Here is a 21,859-nt window from a genome sequence, read left to right on the forward strand (position 1 = left end):
GAAAATGGCAACAGCAGCGACGTGCTTACACCCTCGAAGCGATAAGCCGGCCTTGTAGCCATACTGCGTCGTGGATATTGTCGGTCCCCATTCAACTATAAAAATGCATTTTTATTATTATAACAATAAAATATTGTAAGAGTTAAAAAGCCAAGCGACAAAGAAATTGCTCCTATGAAATATTCAGTGTTCACTGGATACAAAAAAATATCGAATGGTTCATTAATTTATAGTTATGAACAAAACAACACAAAAATCATGTTTTTAATCACACAAGGACCACAGCACCAGTGCCATACATCATGCTTTAAGGAAAACAAAAAATGTAAATAGATTGATTGAAAACCACATTGGATTATCGTCGAGGTAATAACGTTAATTATTTTCGATTAATAATGACCTCGAAATGCGTATGAATCATATACTACTTGGGAAGGCGCCAGTCAGCTAGGCACATGCCCAGCTGACTGGCGCCTGACAGTGGTGACAATACGTAGATACGTATTGTCACCACTGTTCCGCGAGATGGCGCAACAGTAGGCCGTTCGCGATACGCACGGGGCCTATAACAAATAAACCTGTAATTTAAGTTATATGTCTGTCACAATGGATTCATAAATCCCTAGCAATCAGTACTACTGTAAAATATATGGAACTGTTGTATCATTTTACATTAAATCAAGTTTGTTTGTAAGAATATTAGCAGTGTTATTTTAAAGTACTACTAAACTAGAATGTGCTTAAAAATCAAAATAAACATATTCCTTATGTGATCTGTAGACTAAAAATTTTTTTTAATCAATATAACTGTTTACAACTAAAACTATATTACATTTTGTGTGAATTAAATATGAAGATTTTTAAATTGTCTCATCTAAATGTCTTGCATGCCTGGATGTACAACTTTTAAATAATATAATAATATTCTGCTAATCAAGTTTTATCCACATCAATATGTAGTTATATGATAATAATGTATGACATTTTTAATAGTCATTTGCCCTATATATATATATATATATATACCGTCGAAAGCAATGATGCTACAGTGGTGGATGGTAACCCATGGGCCTGATGCTAATTGCTTTTCAAATGCTGTAACTATTTTTTCTGATCGTCCGAAAAGGAGAGGGAAGATGTACATACAAAAGAAATTATGTAATAAGACAGAGCAAAATGTATTTCTTGTGATGAAAATAAATTTACTAATTTTGGTGCAAATAAAGCAAAATTAAATATTTTAAATAAATGAATAAGAGGAGTGATCAGGGAGTTAGCTCCAACTCCAGTAACATTTTCTATGTCTGCCACTGAGCTTCTATTTGCAAAAGAGGTATAGGTTATCTACGGAATATCTTTTACAGAATTTCAACCATAGTTAAACTTTGCCAAGAGATAAAAATCTTGCTATTTTTAACAATATGCTTGTTATTTTATTTCTATAATCGTAATACTTTCAAGGTAATTATTTATAAATTATTGAGTCACAAAACCCATTTGATACAGTTTTAAAATCTCAATGTTTATAGTTGTTTAGGGTTAGATTTAAATAAATTAACTTTAATAAATTATGTATATTGCCTTAGTACTAAAATATATTTTTTTTATTTTGTGTATGTTTTTTTTTACTATTGTAAGAATAAATGTTAAAGTAGTTTAATGCATTTCAGGGTTTAGAAGTAGATTGTAAATCCTTATCTCGTACTTACAAAGTCATATTATACATTATTTTATATTTTATTCATAAGATAAAATAAGGTCAAGTTCTGCATTGTGTTACATCTTTTCTGTTTGTGTATTATAATTTATAACTTCAAACGGTCCTAAGTTAAGCCCTGTTTTATTATTTAACTCGTACATTTGTTTTATATTAGAACAAGTAATGAGGAAAAGTTGACCTCATATTAATCCAATATAAACAAATAATCAGTTTGTATTCTGTGATGAAAGTTGCACACAGTAACGACATACGACTTTATGCATTAACAGTAAATCTGTAGTATTGAGAAATTAATTATTTTTAATAAGGTATCCATTAAGTGTATTTATGTAAGGTATTTTTTAATTAATAATAAATTAACTTTATTATTTTACTCATGAGATGCTGGGTGTCTATAAAATAAAACTATATTATTGTTTTCATAAACTTATAACATGTTTAAGTAAAATTATGAAGATGATTTATTGTTACGTATCCGACTCGAAGGACCAAGTACAATGCCCGATATCTCAAACGCACAAAAGCCCAGTTTAGTGTTAAGAAAAATAATCTGGGAGACCAACTATTTACCTCAATTATAATTGCAAAAGTACTCTTCATAAATTTACTTATTCAATTTGATTTTATTAAACAATTATTTTGCAACTTTTATTAATCTGTTAAGTTAACTTGTGTCATTTAAAAAGGCATTATTTATTATTGCGGAACTCTCATTATTTCACAAATCTTATACGTATGTGGACTGGTAATAAATTGTATAATAAAAAAAAAAACTGTTTTATATTTAAACTTTTTTTCGCGAGCAAGCGTATTAATAATAATAATAGCCTTATTTCAGACAGTTTTTCAATTACAGTATTTATCTTTTGTTCTATATCTAACATTTCTTATATTTTCGCTTGACTCAATGCAACGACAACTCTGTCTGTATGCTCTTTAATGGCAATGGCCTCCTCCAACTTCCTCCATTCCTCTCTATCGTTAACCGCCCTAATCCATGTGCCTCCTGCTACAGCTTGATATCGTCCACCCATCTTCTAAGTGGTCTACCTCTTTTCCTTTTATTGTGACCAGTAAACCAGTTCATTATTGATTTTGACCATTTTTTCTTTCCTCTAATTGTATGTACTGTCCATTACCATTTTATTTTCTTACTTTTTTTATAACGTCTTTCATTTTCGTCTGTTTCTTTATGGTCTCATTTCTTATTTTGTAAGAGTCTTTTCCTTTTGCTTTTGAAATACACCGACATGTAAACACTGTGCTATATCATAAAAAAATAAATCGTGTTGGCCGTAATTTTGTAAAACGAAAACTAATTTGACATAAAACGTCGTCAAATTGACTTACACAACTATATTTTTTATAATAGTAGAATCATTTTATTTTCTTCAATACAGTGTTTAGCAAACACTTAAAAATGACCGACCCAGTGCCTCGAAGCGCAAAGTCAGTCAAAAGTCGCCTTGACACGATCCATCAGACAGATGACTCCAGCAAGAAATTGCCTAATCTCTCCAAAGTGCAATCTCACTTTCTAGTCCCATCAGAAAAGCTAGATAAAGTAACAAGGCGCGTCATAGCTCCTTATGCCCAGATAGAAAGAAAGGGCCTAAAAGAAGACGAGACTAAAGAAGGGACCTATTTAGACATTAATAGATTTAATATATTTTTGGAAGATACAATCGACCTTGATTCTTTATTTTATGAAACTGCTAATGTGCTTAAGGCGGTTACTAATAGTTCTGGTAAAATTGCATTGTTGTTCATGAATTAGTAGCGTTTTGGCTTTTTACTAATCACTGTTTATAGATATGGACGCTGTAAGTAATATTAACCACCCATTCCATCGTCAATGCGCCTCCAATCTTGGGACTAAATTGTCATATCACTTGTTTCTGTAGTTACAATGTCTTACCAGTTAAACCAGAACACAACGATATTAAGTATTGCTTGTAAGTAGCAGATTATGGCAGTGGACCCTCGACGGATTTGCACAAGCCCCTTCCACCGTGTAAATTATGATTGATGGGTTTTTAATGTATCGTATAATGTTATTACTATCCATTTTATTGAAGTTGGTTTCTTATATATGTATATAACTTTTGTAATTTCTTTGGTACTTCTGAGGATAGGATAGTTGAATCCCATATATTTTCATTAAATTGTTCAATTTGGTAAAATTTTTGGGTTTTACCTTTCAAGTGGTAATGCTAAAAGTATTTATAGCTATACTATATTCTAATTGGATTTTCAGGCGTTTTCGTGTACATAGTAAACAAAGTAAATAATGAAATCGTGCTCATGTCTCCAACCACGAAGAATCCTGAACGTTACGAAATCAACATACCTATTGGTAAAACCTAGTTGAGTTACATAAAACCATGTGTAATAAACATCGAATATGCATATGTACACAGCCTTACTTTAAGATGTCTAGCGAGTGTATTTTTGATGATGTTAAATGTATGTAAACCTTCGCTCATAGACATTGCCAATGTAAGATATATAAACCATTCCTTAAAAAACCAATGCGATACTGACCTTGGAAACTTAGATGTAATGTCTTGTAGCTAAGTAGCCCTTCAAACCGGAGGATAACAATGCTGAGTATTGCTATTTAGTGATGAGTGCGTGATACCTACCCAGACGTCCGTGCTCCTATCACCAAGTGGATGTTTAGTGAAAAACTGATTTATCTATATGCCGGTAGTTGTACTCTTTCAAAAAAGAGGTCAACTACCGGCATTGTTTGTCTAAATGACAGCGTTTTTTAAAGTAAACAGGTTTATCTTCTCTTACTTTAAATAAAGGCAAAGTAGTAATTATTTTTATAAATTCTTGCCTTAAGGCTTATCAAGTTGTGATACGCCTTAAGTTAGCTTGCTGTGTTCTGTTTTCAAAGCTATCTAAATGTATATAATTTATCATTTAGTTTTAAATTTATACACTAGTTAATAAAAACAACTTAAATGTTATCAAATTGTTATTATAACAAAATATGTATTAAAATGGAAGTACCGTCAACATTTACCCAAGGGAAAAACATAACTTCAAAGTGTCAACTGAATCGAATGAAAAAAAGTAACAAAGAAACATTAATCTTTTTTATATATATAATCCTAATTAACTAAATATATAGTATATATATTTTATTTTTAGTTAATAAGGATTAAAATTATAAAATAAAAAAATAGTCTTTTTTTTCTGTTTGTATATTTAGGAGAGGGTAAAATAGCGGCAGCACACGTGGCAGCAACAAAGGAATATTTGCTCATTGAGGATGTACAACGCGACAGACGATTCGCTGAAGGTCTGAAGTGGGTGGACGCGAAGGTAGCCCTCTGCATGCCCGTGATAAAACCGGATGGCGACTGCTATGCTGTACTTGAGCTGTATCGGTGTCATGCTGAACCTTATGATCAAGTACGTTGGTAATTTATATACATTTTATGGTAAACTGAGTAATATCCGTTTTGCGTGTCAGACTTTTGTTTTTATTTTTTTATTTACGCGTCATTTATTTTACGTTGATGCCAATACACCTCATGCAAGCAAAGTTTTCACTTAATCAAATATGAGTGAACGCCTAATATACTACCAAATCCAAGCTTAAATCCATGTACATAATTATCGGTTTCATGTTGACGTACTAATGACGAGAGGACACTTTATTCTCCGCTTTTAGAAGAAAGTGCTTGACAGAATCCTTACCAATACTAATTAAAAAAAAAATCAAAGATAATTGACATGAAAAGGAGTGATCTATTCACCTGGCACCTGTATCTACGTGAATGTTACCTATGTGATAATTGTTTCTTGTGGAAAACGTTTAAATAGGTGTTCTACAAGGATCCATTATAAGCCCTACAGATTTTTGTATCTATGTTAAAGATAGGAATGAAAATATTAAAATATACGTAAATCAAAGAATAGGACCATATAAAGTTATAGTTTTACGAACTTTTACAATACATGTAATAAAAACGCAAGTATCCGATTTAACTTTTAGTCCATTGTCTACAGAATATAGTGTACACAGTGGTAAGTGTAGCTTGCTGGGCGGGCGCCGCGGTCCACCAGGCACAAGCTCGCATCACCTTACAGCGTACAGCTCATCTCAATCAGGAGTTACGGTCGCTCCTGCAGAACTACTTCTGCGACCTTGCTTCTATTGACACTATGCTTACTGATATGCTGGTACGTGATATTCAGTTTTACTTACATTTTTTACACAATATCTATTAGTATATGAAAAATAGTACAAAGAAACAAAGAATAAACACCCTACATTGTCGAATTATTATACTTACCGTGCCTGTTTCGTTATATTATGAATTGATACACGAGTAATGAATACTAAAATTATATAAATGTGTTATACACTAGGCAGTAGTGAAATCTTTTATCGGTGCTATGCGGAGCAGTTTCTTCATAATAGATAAAGAGAATGTTGGCGAACATCTGCTAGCTGATATGTGGGACGACGGGTGGAGTTCTGAAAAATCTTCAATACCAAAAAAGAAAATAAAAGTAAAGTTAGTATGCAACTTATTTTAACTTGGTTGTTTATTTGTTTTGTAGCAAATTTTCATTGAGCGACTGACTGAAGTGTACGCTGTACAGTACTAGGAATCGAAATGGAGATAAAACCTAAGTTTTACAATAAATCCTTTAAGATTTTAACAATAACGGTTTGGATTATTATTTAGTAAAAGTTTATGTGAATAACGCTGCGTCTCTCATTTAATTTTGTAAATGTTTCAAATGAAGTCTTAGCCAAGAACAGACTCCAGCAGGACTCGTTGCCAAAACCGGTGAATCATTAAACGTTAGAGATGCATACAAAGATCCGAGGTTTTCGAAGGAGATCGATCCTACCACTGGCGTTGTTGTCAGATCTTGTTTGGTTTCACCAATCGTTGACAAGAATGGTGTTATAGGTTAGTTTCTTTTCAATTACAAATTTACTAAAACTTCCAAGTACATGAGTTGAAATTTTGACGAAAAATAGCCAATTTCCAATGTCAAATTTGCCAATTGCCAACTGAATTTTCATTCGAATTTTATAGGCATTGTCCAACTTACAAACAAAACAAACGCACAGCCATTCGACTCGGAAGACGAAGTTATATTTCAAGTGTTCATCAACTATTGCTCGCTCATAGTGCACTTCTATAACATGCAGCAGTACAAAATATTTCACGTAGGTTACTTTCTTCCATTTTAACAATCTTTTTTTATTGTATTTAAGTAAGTACTTAATAATAATTAATTTAAAGCTATTGACTTTATTACCTAGAAAGGCAAAAGGCTAAGGCAATCTGTCAAATTTTTGTTGATTATGGATATTGTATATTACCCGTCGTTCTTTCAAATCCTTGAACATAAATGGAAATATCTCGTACGTTATATCTTTAGTCTTTTAAAAATGTCAATTTCAGGAAAACCTAAATAAAGTATTCCGTGATCTGATGAAACTGCATCTAGCACCGTGTCGTCATGACATAGATGAGATCATGGAAACAAACGGCATGGTGTTACCGCCCCATAATTTCAAAAGGTACCGTCATGAATCAATACGAAACATTTTTTATGATACAGACTTGGTCGAAATAGTCCTTTTTATCAAATAGGTAGGCGGTAGGTTGTCACCACCGCCCATAAACATCAGCGCTGTAAGAAATATTAACCATTCCTTATGCGCCAATGCGCCACCAACGTCAGGAACGATGTTATGTCCCTTGTGCCTGCAGTTACAATTTCTCACTCACCCTTTAAACACAGTAATACAAGTATTACTGCCTGGCGGTAGAATATATAAAGTGTTGGTTGGTACCCAGACGGGCTTGCACAAAACCTTACCAGCAAGTCACTGGAAATAGTTTGAAAATGTTTTCAAAGTTCTTCTAAAACATCCATTGTGAATTTCAAATGAATTTAAATAATTTCAAACAGCTATAACTACCACATCAGCGAAGGTAGCAAGGAAGATATGCCGGGACTGATTTGCTACATGTACGTCGAAACATTCGCGGACAGACAGTTTGAAAGGCAGAACTTAGCTGATTTCTCTTTGACAATCTTGCGGTGCTACAGAAGCAATCCTTATCACAACGCGGAACACGCGTTTTGTTTCACGCATACCATGTATTTAATATTGATCAATAATCCTGGATACTTCGATTTTGTTGAGGTGAGGGTAACTTTTACAAATTATCTGTTAAAGTTTGCCTCGTCTCTGTATGATTGAAAATAATCAGTAAAATCAAGCAAAGGTTTGCCAAATATGGTTTTTCTAGTAATGTCTGGTGCAAAATGGTGATGATAATAATTATGGTGTCCTGTACGAGAGTAAATGGGTAGAAGATACATAGTGATGGCGCTGGCACAAGTGAACCCTCTATCTTCTCATTCTTATTATCCGCTGGGCCAATAAATTCGACACAACCGGAAAGAACTAAAGGTTTTACGAACTTTCCAAGGCTTACTTTTTATGGGTTTGGGGTTTTTTCCAGGATTTCGAGATTTGTATATAATATAACGTAGCTTCTTAACCAACGTGTCGATCTTTGTTGATGAGGGAGGTACCTACATGCTTAAAAAAAAATTAACTTAATTCTAGACAGCAGCACTAATGCTGGCAGGGCTCTGCCATGATCTCGACCACCCTGGATACAACAACAATTTCCTATCGTTGTGTAAACACCCGTTGGCTCAAATGTACAAATCTTCAATGTTGGAATACCACCACTATTTCCTGGCTAAGAAAATCGTTGAGGTAATCATCATTAACCCTTACATCGGTTACAACACCTAAAATAATATAATCTCAATGTATATCATTGTTTTGTTCTAAAAGTACAATTACCTTAATGTACCTTAACAGATAATCTTGTATACTTATATAAAAATATATATACATAAAACATCAATCCATAAATAACAATTAAAAACTATATATCAAATTATTAAGTCTTATACTTGGTCAAGGAATAAACATTTTCAGGATAAAAACTTGCTAAGTATGTTGTCGATAGCCGACCGAGACCGGATCATGCAAGAGATGAAGTATGACATTCTATGCACCGACCTAGCCGTCTATTTTCAAGTATTGCAATCACTTGCATTTTTTATTATCTATGATCTATAAATATACATAGCTTAGAAGGAAATTATTAGCACTAGACATATATTAATTTATTGTTATTATTTTATTTTGACATACATTACACGTAAGTGTACTCAGTTAATATTAAAATATTTATTTATAATAGGTAAGCAAACTGGCAAAAATGAAACCGTATGATGAGTGGAATTTACCGCCCATAGACATCGGCACTGTGTGAATTATTAAAAATTTAGCATTTTGAAACGACTGTCAATTTAAATTTGCTGTTTTTTCTCTTGTAAAATTTTTACGTTACCAGGTTTTTTTGTTACGCCAATAAATTATAATGATACCTACTGTTCTCGAAATTAATTTCGTTATATTAATAATAATTAATCCAATAAAGAACCCGATGTCGTAATCGTAGGTTTTACAATATTTGAAGCTTTAATGAAGTAATGACGTCACATTCTAGAATTTAAAATAATAGACCACGTTCTTTAGGTAAGGGCACAGCTCACTCCGTTGTTAGCCGAACGTTCATTCGACTGGGCTGATAATTCGCACCGAAAATTGTTAAAGGTAGATAACTTGCAGATTTACGAATAGGCCGCCTATAGGCTTAATAAATAAAAAATAATAACAATATTATGTTAAAATAATGCGAAAGTTATGCCAACTTTATAACTTAGGTATTCGTAAAGTAGGTATTTAAATAACGACACCCTAGGTGATATTCTTGTCGGCGTACATCTGGAACTGGCATAACTTAAACAATAATAAACGAAAGAAGCATCCGTTGCGAATTTTTGCAAAAATTCAAAATCATTCGGATTTTTTTATTTTCGTTGATTTGAAAGTTGACATTGAGTATTTACTTGCTGTATTCCTTATTTTAAAAAACCTGTACACATGAGTTTGTAACATTTTAGGGCATTTTAATGACGACTAGCGATTTATCGGGCTGTTGTAAGCCCTTCGGCGTGGCAAAAGCAATTGCAGAGGCAGTTTACGAAGAGTTTTATAATCAGGTACATTGTAAAGATTGTAAGTTAATCTGTTGTTTTTTTTTTATTATACAAATAAAAAAAACAACAGAAACCTTTTTATTATCTTAGTTAGGTACCACATAAAAATGTAGGTAATACACTGATTATATATTATAATATATTTTTGATAAAAAAAAAACAAAATTTATATTGTCAATAATTTGGTATTTAAAAAAATATTAATTTTACTGTCTCGTGTAACGTAACTGCACTTTGCCAACTGCTCCAGGGCGACCAAGAACGTGAGATGGGCTACACGCCTCTCAGTATGATGGACAGACGGCGCAGTGTCAACCAGCCGGCGGAACAGATACAGTTCCTGTCGGTCGTTGTGGTGCCATGCCTGTTGTTGTTGCAAAATATATTCCCTAACACGAGCCCCCTCACAGATAATTGCAGGTTTGTTTATTTCAAAGAAAACGCAATCATTCATAATAAAACTAGTTTTCGTCCGTTAATCAGGTGTCCGTTAGTATTAGTACATATTACTTTTTACAAGCACAGTTAAGCCCTATCGTTTGAATGTCAGTTAATAACATATCTATTTAAAGGTATATTAGGCTAAAATGCAAAATTATATTTAAATAAGGAACTTTGTCGTTTACGATTCAAAATATTTATGAAGCAATGATCACGTCTGGAAACTATTTAAGTTGTTTGTATTATATCTATACTAAGATTATAACCACTGGGCCATCTCGGCTCAGCTGAGCCGAACGCGTGCATCTTAGCCGATGATTTCAGGTTCAAACCCAGGCAGGCACCACTGAACTTTCATGTGCTTAATTTGTGTTTATAATTCATCTCGTGCTCTGCGGTGAAGGAAAACATCGTGAGGAAACCTGCATGTGTCTAATTTCAACGAAATTCTGCCACATGTGTATTCCGCCAACCCGCATTGGAGCAGCGTGGTGAAATATGCTCCAAAAATCTTCTCCTCAAAGGGAGAGGAGGCCTTTAGCCTTAAAATGGGAAATTTACACGCTGCTAATGCTAAAAAAAATATTATAAATGTGAAAGTTATTCTGTCTGTCTGTCGTCTATTATTTCATGGCCATAACACTGAGCTCTACATTTGCTATGAAGCAAGGATGAAACCCCGAGAACGGCTCCTTTTTTTGCCTAACACCTGATGACTAAACCCTAAAAGACGAGAGGCCGCGGACGGCAACTAGTTTATGATCATTTTACTTAGTTTCGCATAAGGCCACAAAATTGGGGACATTGTGGCAGTTGAAACAGAAATATAATAATCACCTATAATTATCATGAAACAAAATAAGTACAGACGAGATACATATGAACTATACTTTTATTTTATCTTAGAAAAACTCAGGAAGCTTGGCACGAAGAAATAGAAATACGCGGTCAAAAGTTATGGAGACAAGACGAAGCTATTCCCAGGACGAGAAGCCGACCCTTGTTGAAGGTCACTGAATAAAAATATATATCGAACAAATAAAACTAAATTAGTATCCATTCTATTATTGAACAACGAATTTCTGTTAGTGATTCTGATATTTTATATAATTTCGAGAGAAATGAAAAGACGTTATGATTTTCATTTATTTTTAATTAGGAATATTTATTACTTGCATAGTGATATTGTAACATCGGCCCAAGTCATCAGTTTACCGTTTAATAAACTCTGCGCATCACGATAATAACTTCATTCCGGCTTTATACAAAGTAAAACTAAAATTAATTTACATCTATATATTTCATTATAGATTTCTCGAACTCGTCTGCGTCGCTACACATTACATTGTCTTATTGATGGCAACATTATCCTTGATATAGACTATAAAATAAATCACAAAGTAAAAAAATAACTTAAGTTTAAAAAAAAAACAAACTTTTAAATAAAAGTCTACGGATTGATGGACAAAATTTAAATATTCGATAAATTATACAAGCATAATGTCACCACGTTTGAACGCTAATGTGAAGCACCTTAATCTATCCATTGAGTAATAATAATACACAATAAATACGTTTAATTTCAAAACTTACAATGATTAAAACAATGAGATTTATAAAGCATAAATATATTAACGCGTTACCGCGAAATGATACCATAAACAAGTTCAACTTTTACTTCAAAAGTATTCGCAACAAAATCGCAAAATGGCAAATTTTATTATGATTATAATTTACGAATAAACAATTATAGTTTTTTTTTATAATATTGCTTAATTTAAAACAATAACTTTCATACCGTCTTTGTTTAACAAAATTTACATAATGCCTCTACGTTTTTTATATGATATTTTTGTCCATTTTTATAAATTGTCTATCAGTGGAATGAAGTACGTACTTGAATGTATTGCGATTTGTGATTTTATTAAAAAATATTACTTTTTTATCGCTTCTCCATTAGTTACTGCAATTTATTTAACAATTTGAACTTTAAAACGATCCTCTTAAAAATTCGGATACTCGCCGAATAACAAACTTTTTAAACATTTAATTTGTTTTTTTTTCGGTGTAAATGATCAATGATACTAAACCGTATGATTGAAAGATTATATATATGGCTTTTTATCAGCCTACACAATAATTATATTACTTGTAAAGCACTATTGTCACCAGACAATACAAAACAGTTCCTTAAACGTCAACGTTCAGTTGATTTGATAATGGCGAGGGAGAGTCGTCTTAAAGTTCGAAGTGGGGGGGCGGTTATGTGTTCCGTATCTTTCCGGGTACATAGTTCTTGTCGATGGTAGGCTCTTGTAAGAACATGTGCAGACATCTTTCGTTCTGCGCTAATGGATGGCCGGCTATCTTGTTGATAAATACTTCGAGACCTGAAAAAGATATATGCATGTTTGTATTATACCAGTGTATTTTCATGGTTCGATTCGAATGAGTTTGATCTCTCGTAGGCATAAAGCCCTTACGTATGTCATACTATTAAATTATTTTTTAAACTTACAATTAAATAAATTATGTATATAAACCATATATATAGGTACACATCAATATATAAATAAAACATTTATTTTTTATTAATTTCAAAAGGTGTTCAAACTGATTTTACTGACCGTAACGAGTACGACCGTAACGGGAGTAGTGAGCATTGCATCCGAGGTAGTAAGTAATAGACTGCCACGTATAAAGTAAATTATTAACATGAGATATATGCAAGAATGACCTTGTGACAAATTTAAGTCAAATAGGCAACTACGCAGGAATAAAATATTACAACTGTAAGCAAACACAAGTGCATCTTTATTCTCTCAAACTAATAAACCGATGACAAAAACGGCAAATACAGACACGACAGAGTTCAGGCACAGGACTAACGGCTATCCGTACTTTCGAGGCACATGAGTGTACACTCTTCAATATTACGGGCTGCAGCAATTTTTCGACAAAAAAATCCCAACAACTGATTAATTAAAGAAGCAGAGTGGTTTACCATCCATTACCCCGAGAGTGTAGTAAACATGATTTTAAAGCTATTTCATTTACATTTCATTGTTTAACTTTACAATATCTTATAATCGTCCTCAAATAAAAAAGTCGTGTCATAAGCTCATGTTATGTAAAACTTTAATGTAAAGATCAATAGCACTCGTCATTGGCGTATAATTTTGAGGCCAGTATCGTGACCTTGTGATACTGAATAGAATAAATGTCCAAACAATAATAATCTCTTTATAAAATATTGAAACTAAAATAGTAACACAGCCACAATGACATGCCATGAGTAAATTTTAGCTTTCATAAAAAAATATAAATGAACATTAAACATACTTCATAAATATTATAAAATATGTCATATATATTGGTGAACTGGCAAATGGACCATCTGATCTATAGAGGTAACCTAAGCCGTTGGTACTTTAAGAAATGTTAATTATTCCGCTGTTGGTGACTAAAATATAACATCTTAGTTCCCAAGTTTGGTTGGGTTGTGCCTGTGCTCGATGGTGTCACGGTATTTGGGTAGCGAGTTTTAGAATATCAGTAGCTATTTCATTAATATAACCAAGCCAGATTTTAGAAAAGTAATTTAATTTATAAGTATAGCTTAATATACTTATATAAAATAATATTTAACTGATATACTTTGATGTGGCTAAATAACATCAAATGCAAGCAAAGTTTGCTCACAATATTTTTCTTCAATGGAAACCACGAGATCTTGTCTCAAATGTTCTGGAGTCTAATTTACATTAAAATTACGAGTAACCTGACAATTTACAAGCTACCTGCTTGTTGTGACAATTCATACACAGTTACTCTTCCCGTTTCCCTGTCTTGAAGTTGAAATTTACCTATTCAGAGTGAGATTGAGAAGCATTTACATCAAAAAAGGAGTAAATATGTAAAATTTAAATTCTAATCAATGTTTCAAGGATCTTGTGATTTTACTTATATATAAATTTCCAAGTTATACTTTATTCTAGAAGACACAATTTTTATCATTCTGTTATTATTTAATAAGTATTTCTACAATTCAATGTGGCTTTGCTTCATATTCATATTCTAGCCAGCAATAAACCTGATAATTAGATTATTAATGTGCAACTTTATACAAGGTAGACGAGTTACTTACATAATAAACATAATCTTTATTCTAGAAATACATTACAAATAAGATGTTTGAAATAATCCTGTTTGTTATATACTTTTTTTTATAATTTGTAAGTAATTTGAAAGAAATTACATCAACAGAATGAAAGTAGATGACACTTCACTACCCTAAGTTATTGTTTTTTAAATACAGTTTGAAACAATTTTAATTAGTTAATAAGACATAGTACAGCTTCAAAAAGAGTTACCTTTTCTGCGATCTTCAATAAATTCTTCTTCGAAAATGCCATCATCTCCTCGGAACGGTAACTGTCTTTTTAATGCTTTACCGGGTAAGGGAGGAACTACAATCTATAATCATAAGAAATATTTCATTGTGTTAAAATCCTATCTCTGTAAGACATGCATCAGACTTTAATCCAATAAGAATACTGCCATTTATATTTTTCAACTTGAACAAAGAATAAAGGCACTGTTTTTAAAATAAGAGTACTAAACAGACTCTGAGTGACATTCGAACTTTAGCATTCAACTAAAAACTCAATAAATTAATTGCTAAGATAATATATGAGTCATACATAAATGTTTTTGTTCATTTGATAACAAAAATTTTTATTATCAATACTCACTTTACTATCTCTTTCTAGTTCTGTTCTTAACCATTCAAAGTCACTGTATCGTCGTCTCACACTCGACTCTTTCACTTTGAACACTGGGAGGTTGGTCTGGATACAGGAAACAGAATTATATTAGATCAATTATCGACAATCGGCTATCGCAAGCACATAGTCGTAACGTTTATACGCCCACAAATATTGACTCGAGAACATCGACATTGACCGTGTTTAATCCAATTACCGTTTTAAGGTATTGCCTGCATCCTGCAGCTACTTACCCTCATGCGAACTTCGTAATCAGTATAGCGTTTTTTCCCAACTCCCATTGTAACTGGATTTACCACGTCGATTTCTAAGAAGTTGGCTGGTGCAGCGTATGCATCGTCTAGAGTCTGTTTCTTAACATTTAAGCGCCTAGTTGCATCGGCTGTCGTATCCTCAGCCATCATAGCGCTTTTTAAACAAACAATCACAAAGTACTAAAGACGGTTCACTAATCAAAAAGCAAATGAATTTGACATGAATGCAACATAATTTGACGTTTAGCTGAAAATATGGCCATGACACGTTCGGTAACATAAAAATCTACTAATGTTCTAAAATAATAAAAAACACATCCTTATTACTTCCAATTATTTATTGAAATGTTATAATAAAAAATAATAGTTAAATAAGGTATGATACTCTTACACTATTTTTTCAAAAGTAGTTTATTTTGTATAATTGAGTAATAGTGTTGAATAATGGTAATATTCAAAGAAAACTACTATTTTAGTAGGATCTTACTTTTTCAAATAAAGCTAAATAAAGTAGGCGTTTTTATTACTCGGTATTTAGTGACGGAACAAAGATATGACTACACAAGCAATGTATGGTATTTTTAATGACGTTATTGGCTAAATTATGAGTCACATCATGACGATACTGGTTTTTAAGAATGCTGATACACTGTTATAGCGACAACTGTTACTGTACTTTTAATTTACTTAAAAGAGAAAATAGTAAATAAATATTTACATCGTATATGATCTATTTATTAATTTGTTATCTGCAAATACGAAGTAAAGATGAATTTGTCTAAGATTTAAATGAATAACAAGGGTAGATTAACACATAATATTTATTGCATCAAATTTCACAAAAACTGACTCATAGGATCTTCTTCTCGTCGCCTCTTCATCATATAGGCCTCCATTTCCTCCTCCGTGGGCTCCTTGACTTCCATCATGCTGTTGTATGGACGTTTCCTTTCATCTACAGATAGTAGATACTCGGCATGTTTCTGTTTTCTCTCCTCCATCTCTAAGGCCTGTAAGATAAACATTGCTTCTAGAATTACTTCTTTCACTACAAATATTAATATACTCGTGTGTCGGTCCACGTCCCAGTACACTTTCCCAAATTAATTTAACCCAGGGAATTAATATTTATCCTATCCCAGACTTATTTCAATATACAACATTTTTTTATTTTTATTACAATGGTTCAATGGTTTGACCACGAGAGATAGAATTATGTTGTCTATGATATATATCTAACGGTCCCTAAAAAACCGAAAACCATATACACCGATTTGTGCAAAATCATACTTAAATATTTTTTTGTTATCCTATGGCTGCCCACCGAGATTGTTTGTTTAAATTGCTTAAATTTGGGTTATTTCGAAATGGAGAGTGAAAGTAATAATATACTACAATCTTATAACCATTTTCTATCTTTCCATAAAAATATAACTTCCAACTTTATACAACTCATAATAATGGTATACAATATTAATGTCAATTTTTAAACAATATTAATATTAATATGTGCTCTTAAAATGTATTATGTAAAACTTTCATGTCATACCTTTTTCAATTTATCTTCTTGCTTATCTTTCTTTTGATCTTTCTTTTTCTTCTTCTTAGACTTTTTCTTATTTTTCTTTTTCTTGCTTGTTTTTTCTGTCTTTGATCTTTTATCTTTTTCTGATTCAGAACCACTGTTGGAACTGGACTCAGAGGACGATGCCTTTTCAGATTTTTCTGTAACTAAAATTAATATTTTATTTAAATAATTATATTACATGCAAAATATTCTCTATCTGCATACAATCAAATGGAATATTTTTTTTTTTTAAAAAATTTGGCTTGGGTCAGTTTGAGAAACTATATATTTATTAAAAAATTTATAATGATTATTATTATCTTACCTTCTTCCTTTTCAACATTTTGAAGGATCTCCTTGCTAGTATCAGGTACTTCCAAGACCATTGACTTTCCAGCCTCCCCGACACAGTATGACATCTGAAATTACATTAACCACTCATATATTGTATCAATTAACTTCTTTGATAGTAAAGGGACTTTAATAGTAAAGGATAAACAGCTGATCAGTAATAACTAAACAATATCTGTCACTTACACTTAATACAATTATATTCTTAAGCAGACAGATAAATTGATAAGTCTCTGATGGTCAGTAAGGTAAGCAGTCCACCACAGCCTTTAGACACTGGCAATGTCAGAAATATGTCACTTCTTAAACCATCAATGAGTTGCCAAACGCCATTCATCAATTTGCATTGTTATATTCTCATTTGAAAGGAGAGTAAGCCAGTGTAAAAACAGGTACAGGAGCAATGATAGGTGTTAAATGTTTCTGAGCGATTGAAACAATCAGATATATAGATTTGTTATTAAATAAAAGTATCAAACCTTTATAAAAGAGTGACAACACTTGAAGCCCCACTGGCCGTCCTTCCAGAACGAGCCCCACACTGATGTGTGATTGTTGATCATCACATCCTCCTCATATTTACTCCTGAAATGTGTTCAAAGAAGTACTTGGTATAAATATGCCTTATAAACTTTTAAAGGGACACATAATACAATGAGCTGGTTGAGTTTTGAAGAACAAATTTAAAATTATACGAAACATATCATCAATATGATCGGTCTCAAAAGCAACAAGAGAATCGTGAGTGCGGTCACTTGGCGAGCTGCTTCTCCGCGTTGGCGGCGCGCGAGCCGTCCCGGTTGTAGCGCACGAACACCTCGCTCTGCGCCAGCAGCAGCTCGCGGGGCGGCGCGTGCAGGTGCTCCTCCCCCCCGTACTTGTCCAGCACCGACTGCTTCACCTGCACAAGCACCGTTACTTCTCAATGTGTCCATTGTAGATACATTTATTATACCAAAGACAATTACAGAAAAACAAAGGATATACATACCTGCGTCTTGAACTGGTCCCGCTTATCCTCGTACTGCTTCTGCAGCAGCTGCAGCTTGGTGGGCTCGGCCAGCAGATGCACGTCGAGCCCCTTGGCGTGCGCCTCCCACGCGAACAGCTGCGCCTCCGCGTGCGCGCGCGTGTCGCCCGAGAAGCGCGACAGGTTCTCGCCGCCGTACTCGAAGCTGTAGGAAGGGGAGGTTATTTAAAGAGGAATACTCAAAAAAATCTATCTGAAGATGTGTATTCTGTCTGTGCGTTGATATCTGTGTCTCTAGATATATTAATATGTATTGATGATGTATCCGTTTGCGAATCGTGCTTTTAGAGAAATGTAATCACAAACATGAGGATATAACATCTCAGTGGTCGAGGCTTGCGGCACAAGTGTGACGTGGGCACAGAATTTCGCCGATAACGTAAAATAACTTACTCAGAGGCCTCAGGTATTGGATTGTCCCTCATGGAGCGCGTCTTAGGGTCGTAGTATGCGGAGTTGAGATCCAAGTTACGGAGGTACTTGGCGGTATCCTCTCTGATACGCAAGTTTCGGACCGTGATACGTTGTTTGGAATCCACCTGGAAAATGAAAATGAGCAAAATGTGTTTTAACATCAAGACAAAATATATCTTTAATGACATAAGTCCTGTCATTGTAGATACATGACGTAAGACAAACTTACATAGACTATGAGCGCTATATTTTGTTCACATGTAACAATAATAAAACATATAAAAAATTAATCCATCAAATTTTATACCTATGTATCTGCAAAAGCTTAAGCGAAATATATAACGGAGTTCTCGTAAGAGATTATTGGTAGAATATTTAAATGTTATTAAAATTTTTATAGACTCGGGGGTATGGCTTTGTGCATGCTTCTGTGGTCGGTACCACCCATTTATCAGATGTTCTACCGCCAAACAGTAATGCTTAGTATTGTTATGTTCTGGTTTGGAGGCACCTACCTATAACATATTAAAAAATACTCACTTTGGTTCCCGGCATGTCCACTTCATCCACATATTTGTCTTCATCCTCTCCTTCTCTGTCGTCTTCTTCGGTGGCCGTTGGGTCTAAGAAAATTACAGTTAAATATTAAGTTAGTGGTAGTTGAGAACAATTTTCTCAAATAATTCTCTACAGATATGTTGTCTGTGCCTTTGGTCTATTTTTTTTATTATTTTACGAATAGTTACTGATGGTGGATTGTGTTTTATGTTTCTTATTAAACAAAATATTAATTTGAGTTCTACCTAAGTACATAAAATTTTCACTGCCAACGACTAACTGAATGTATTTTTTTAATAAATATATTTTCATAATATGAATACTAAAGCATATAATAGTTGTTTTGTTGTCTATTATCTTAAACATAAGTTTTTTGAATATGTAATTAATTATAATTATGTCAGGAAACATATTTGATTAACATACCTTGTTCTAGTTTCTGAGCTCGTAGTTCCCTCTTAGCCTCTTCTACTTTTTGGTACTCCTCAATGATAGCCTTGTGTTGTTCAGGGTTATAGCCATTCCAACGATCACGCTTGCCATCATAACTTAGGTTTAGATTTGGCTGATTAAACTCATCAGGAGCCAAGCCCGCATTTGTGAATTTTGCTCCAATCTGCAATGGAAAACAACATTAACTACATCTTATTTAATTTTATAAAAAAATAAACATGTCTCAATTAACAAATAAAAGTGCTGAACCTTGTGTAGGCATTAAGCAATAAAAAATGCTTAAAGTCTTAAAGATAAATCAAATTATACATTTTAGATAAATATATACATATATTACAATGCCAGTAGCCATATTCATTAAATTAAGCAAAATCAAAAAATATATAGTTACAAACTAAATAGAGATGTAAAAATACATTCGTTTTTATGAATCAATGATTCTTACTTTTCTAGGTCTCTCTAAGCAATCTTTCTTCTTGTGTGTCATAGCCCCACAATTCTCACAGGCTCCTTTTCTAAACTTTATAGATACACTCCCCTGAAAATGACAAACATTTGAAGCTTAAATAAAGAAAATCTAGAATAATACCCTTTATTGGTCACCAAAGAAATTTAAGCATAGAGCAGCCAAGATATGTGCAACAGGCTTGTCATTAAGATGGAAATTTTTCTATTAGCATTTTCAAATAAATAGCATTGCTAATATATAACAATAAAACACTTATATTTCAATTTATATGCTATGTTTCTTACACATTTGCTTTAGAAACATGCTCATATATTCAAACAAAAACAAATACTCATTTTATGTTAAAATTCTACATTTAGTTTGTTACATAATATGGAATTAATGTACTCACCGTAACACCTTTATTATAATATGTGTCTAGTCTGGTGAACTGCCCTTCTCTGTCTTCTTGTGGCCGTTGATGTTTTAGTGTAGGTCCAGATGTACCATAGTACCATGGGGCCGATGATATATATTGTGGTATGTGAGGATTTATATCTTTTCCTATAATATAAATATACATAAGTAACATTATTATACATACAGCAAACATTTTTTCTTAGAATTTCTTAAAAAAAAATTTGAAGGCCTCTTTGAAAAGTTTAATTGGCTATAAAATTATTCAGACAATACTTTAAGGTTCAATTCAGTTAATTAAAATTTAGAAGCAAAAAGCATCTTTGTAACATTGGTATGAATGTGAATTATACTTGATTCTCAACAAGTATCATGTTAAGTACTATAAAAGCATATAAATATCAATGAAATAAGTTATACTTCAAATAGGTTTTGAAAATTATCTTTACAGACATTATTAGGATTACATCTTATTTTGGTGCCCTTTTCTGTTTAATTTACGTCATTAATTGAACACAAAAAGTGTATAATTCGAGACTTACCCGTTTCATCAACAGCAGCCGGTGCAGTACCAGCTTTACGGGCCTCTTCTAACTCTTTAGCCTTCCTCCAGTCCTCACGGGACTTCTTTTTAGGTTCATCTTCTTCATCAGCAGTTTCATCCTTATTGCGAAGTATTTGTGACACAGCCACTCGCGCATTGGTAGTCATTTTTTTATAGTAATTTTAAAGTAAAGATTATTATTTATAACTTACCTACTAAAATTGTAATAGTAATTTATGTTTTTTTTATTATTATTGATTGTTACATTATTTCCTTTAGAAATTCAATAATCCAACAAAACACAAATAATGTGTCTAAACATTGTCAATTTGACAAGAATCGCATATTCATATTGACATCGTAGTGCTGCCAACTCTGCGTTTAACAGAAACGTGAATTTATGAAAAAAAATTGTTGTGTTTTTTCAAAATTATGTTGTATTTTATATTTTTAATACGGTATAATTACCTGTTTTTTTTTACAACCACATAAAAGCTAAAGTTAAAAATATTGACGTAATATTTTACCTCAGATTCCTATATTAATCTATATAATTATACAAAAGCGAAATACCACTCACTGATTAATAATGAAATCTCAGCAACTGTGACACCTATATATAAACTTGAAATTTCTGCTAAGAATTTTACGAAACTCGAATCCCCGTTTTATCCCCTTGTTTGGAAGTTTGTTTTATAAATTTCGCGAGGGTAAAGCTGCAGGTTCAGCTAGTATT

At 32.7% G+C, this 21,859-nt stretch overlaps 3 protein-coding genes across 3 annotated transcripts; 1 reads left to right on the top strand and 2 right to left on the bottom strand.

Moving 5' to 3' along the window:
• The first annotated feature begins 3,127 nt into the window (after window positions 1-3,127).
• LOC113395317 (cAMP and cAMP-inhibited cGMP 3',5'-cyclic phosphodiesterase 10A-like) lies at window positions 3,128-11,343 on the top strand. Its single transcript, XM_026632895.2, has 15 exons — window positions 3,128-3,468; window positions 3,978-4,076; window positions 4,944-5,146; window positions 5,747-5,920; window positions 6,110-6,258; window positions 6,494-6,663; window positions 6,793-6,926; window positions 7,165-7,283; window positions 7,679-7,916; window positions 8,346-8,501; window positions 8,730-8,831; window positions 9,336-9,413; window positions 9,764-9,862; window positions 10,110-10,279; window positions 11,207-11,343. Exons 1-15 carry the CDS (start codon window positions 3,141-3,143, stop codon window positions 11,319-11,321), a joined length of 2,334 nt encoding a protein of 777 aa, XP_026488680.2. The 5' UTR covers window positions 3,128-3,140; the 3' UTR covers window positions 11,322-11,343.
• An 89-nt stretch (window positions 11,344-11,432) lies between these two features.
• On the bottom strand, window positions 11,433-15,601 carry LOC113395311 (sorting nexin-12). The gene is made up of 4 exons (XM_026632889.2): window positions 15,321-15,601; window positions 15,055-15,150; window positions 14,674-14,776; window positions 11,433-12,690 (listed from the first exon to the last, which is right to left on the bottom strand). The coding sequence occupies exons 1-4, from the start codon at window positions 15,489-15,491 to the stop codon at window positions 12,563-12,565; spliced, it is 498 nt and encodes a 165-aa protein (XP_026488674.1). The 5' UTR covers window positions 15,492-15,601; the 3' UTR covers window positions 11,433-12,562.
• A 543-nt stretch (window positions 15,602-16,144) lies between these two features.
• LOC113395313 (pre-mRNA-splicing factor Slu7) lies at window positions 16,145-21,425 on the bottom strand. Its single transcript, XM_026632890.2, has 12 exons — window positions 21,122-21,425; window positions 20,575-20,726; window positions 20,160-20,252; window positions 19,688-19,877; window positions 19,244-19,326; window positions 18,683-18,828; window positions 18,251-18,434; window positions 18,015-18,160; window positions 17,739-17,844; window positions 17,234-17,327; window positions 16,891-17,072; window positions 16,145-16,351 (listed from the first exon to the last, which is right to left on the bottom strand). Exons 1-12 carry the CDS (start codon window positions 21,288-21,290, stop codon window positions 16,178-16,180), a joined length of 1,719 nt encoding a protein of 572 aa, XP_026488675.1. The 5' UTR covers window positions 21,291-21,425; the 3' UTR covers window positions 16,145-16,177.
• Window positions 21,426-21,859: the final 434 nt, after the last annotated feature.

This window comes from Vanessa tameamea, chromosome 11 (assembly GCF_037043105.1).
Source record: "Vanessa tameamea isolate UH-Manoa-2023 chromosome 11, ilVanTame1 primary haplotype, whole genome shotgun sequence".
Taxonomy (NCBI): domain Eukaryota; kingdom Metazoa; phylum Arthropoda; class Insecta; order Lepidoptera; family Nymphalidae; genus Vanessa; species Vanessa tameamea.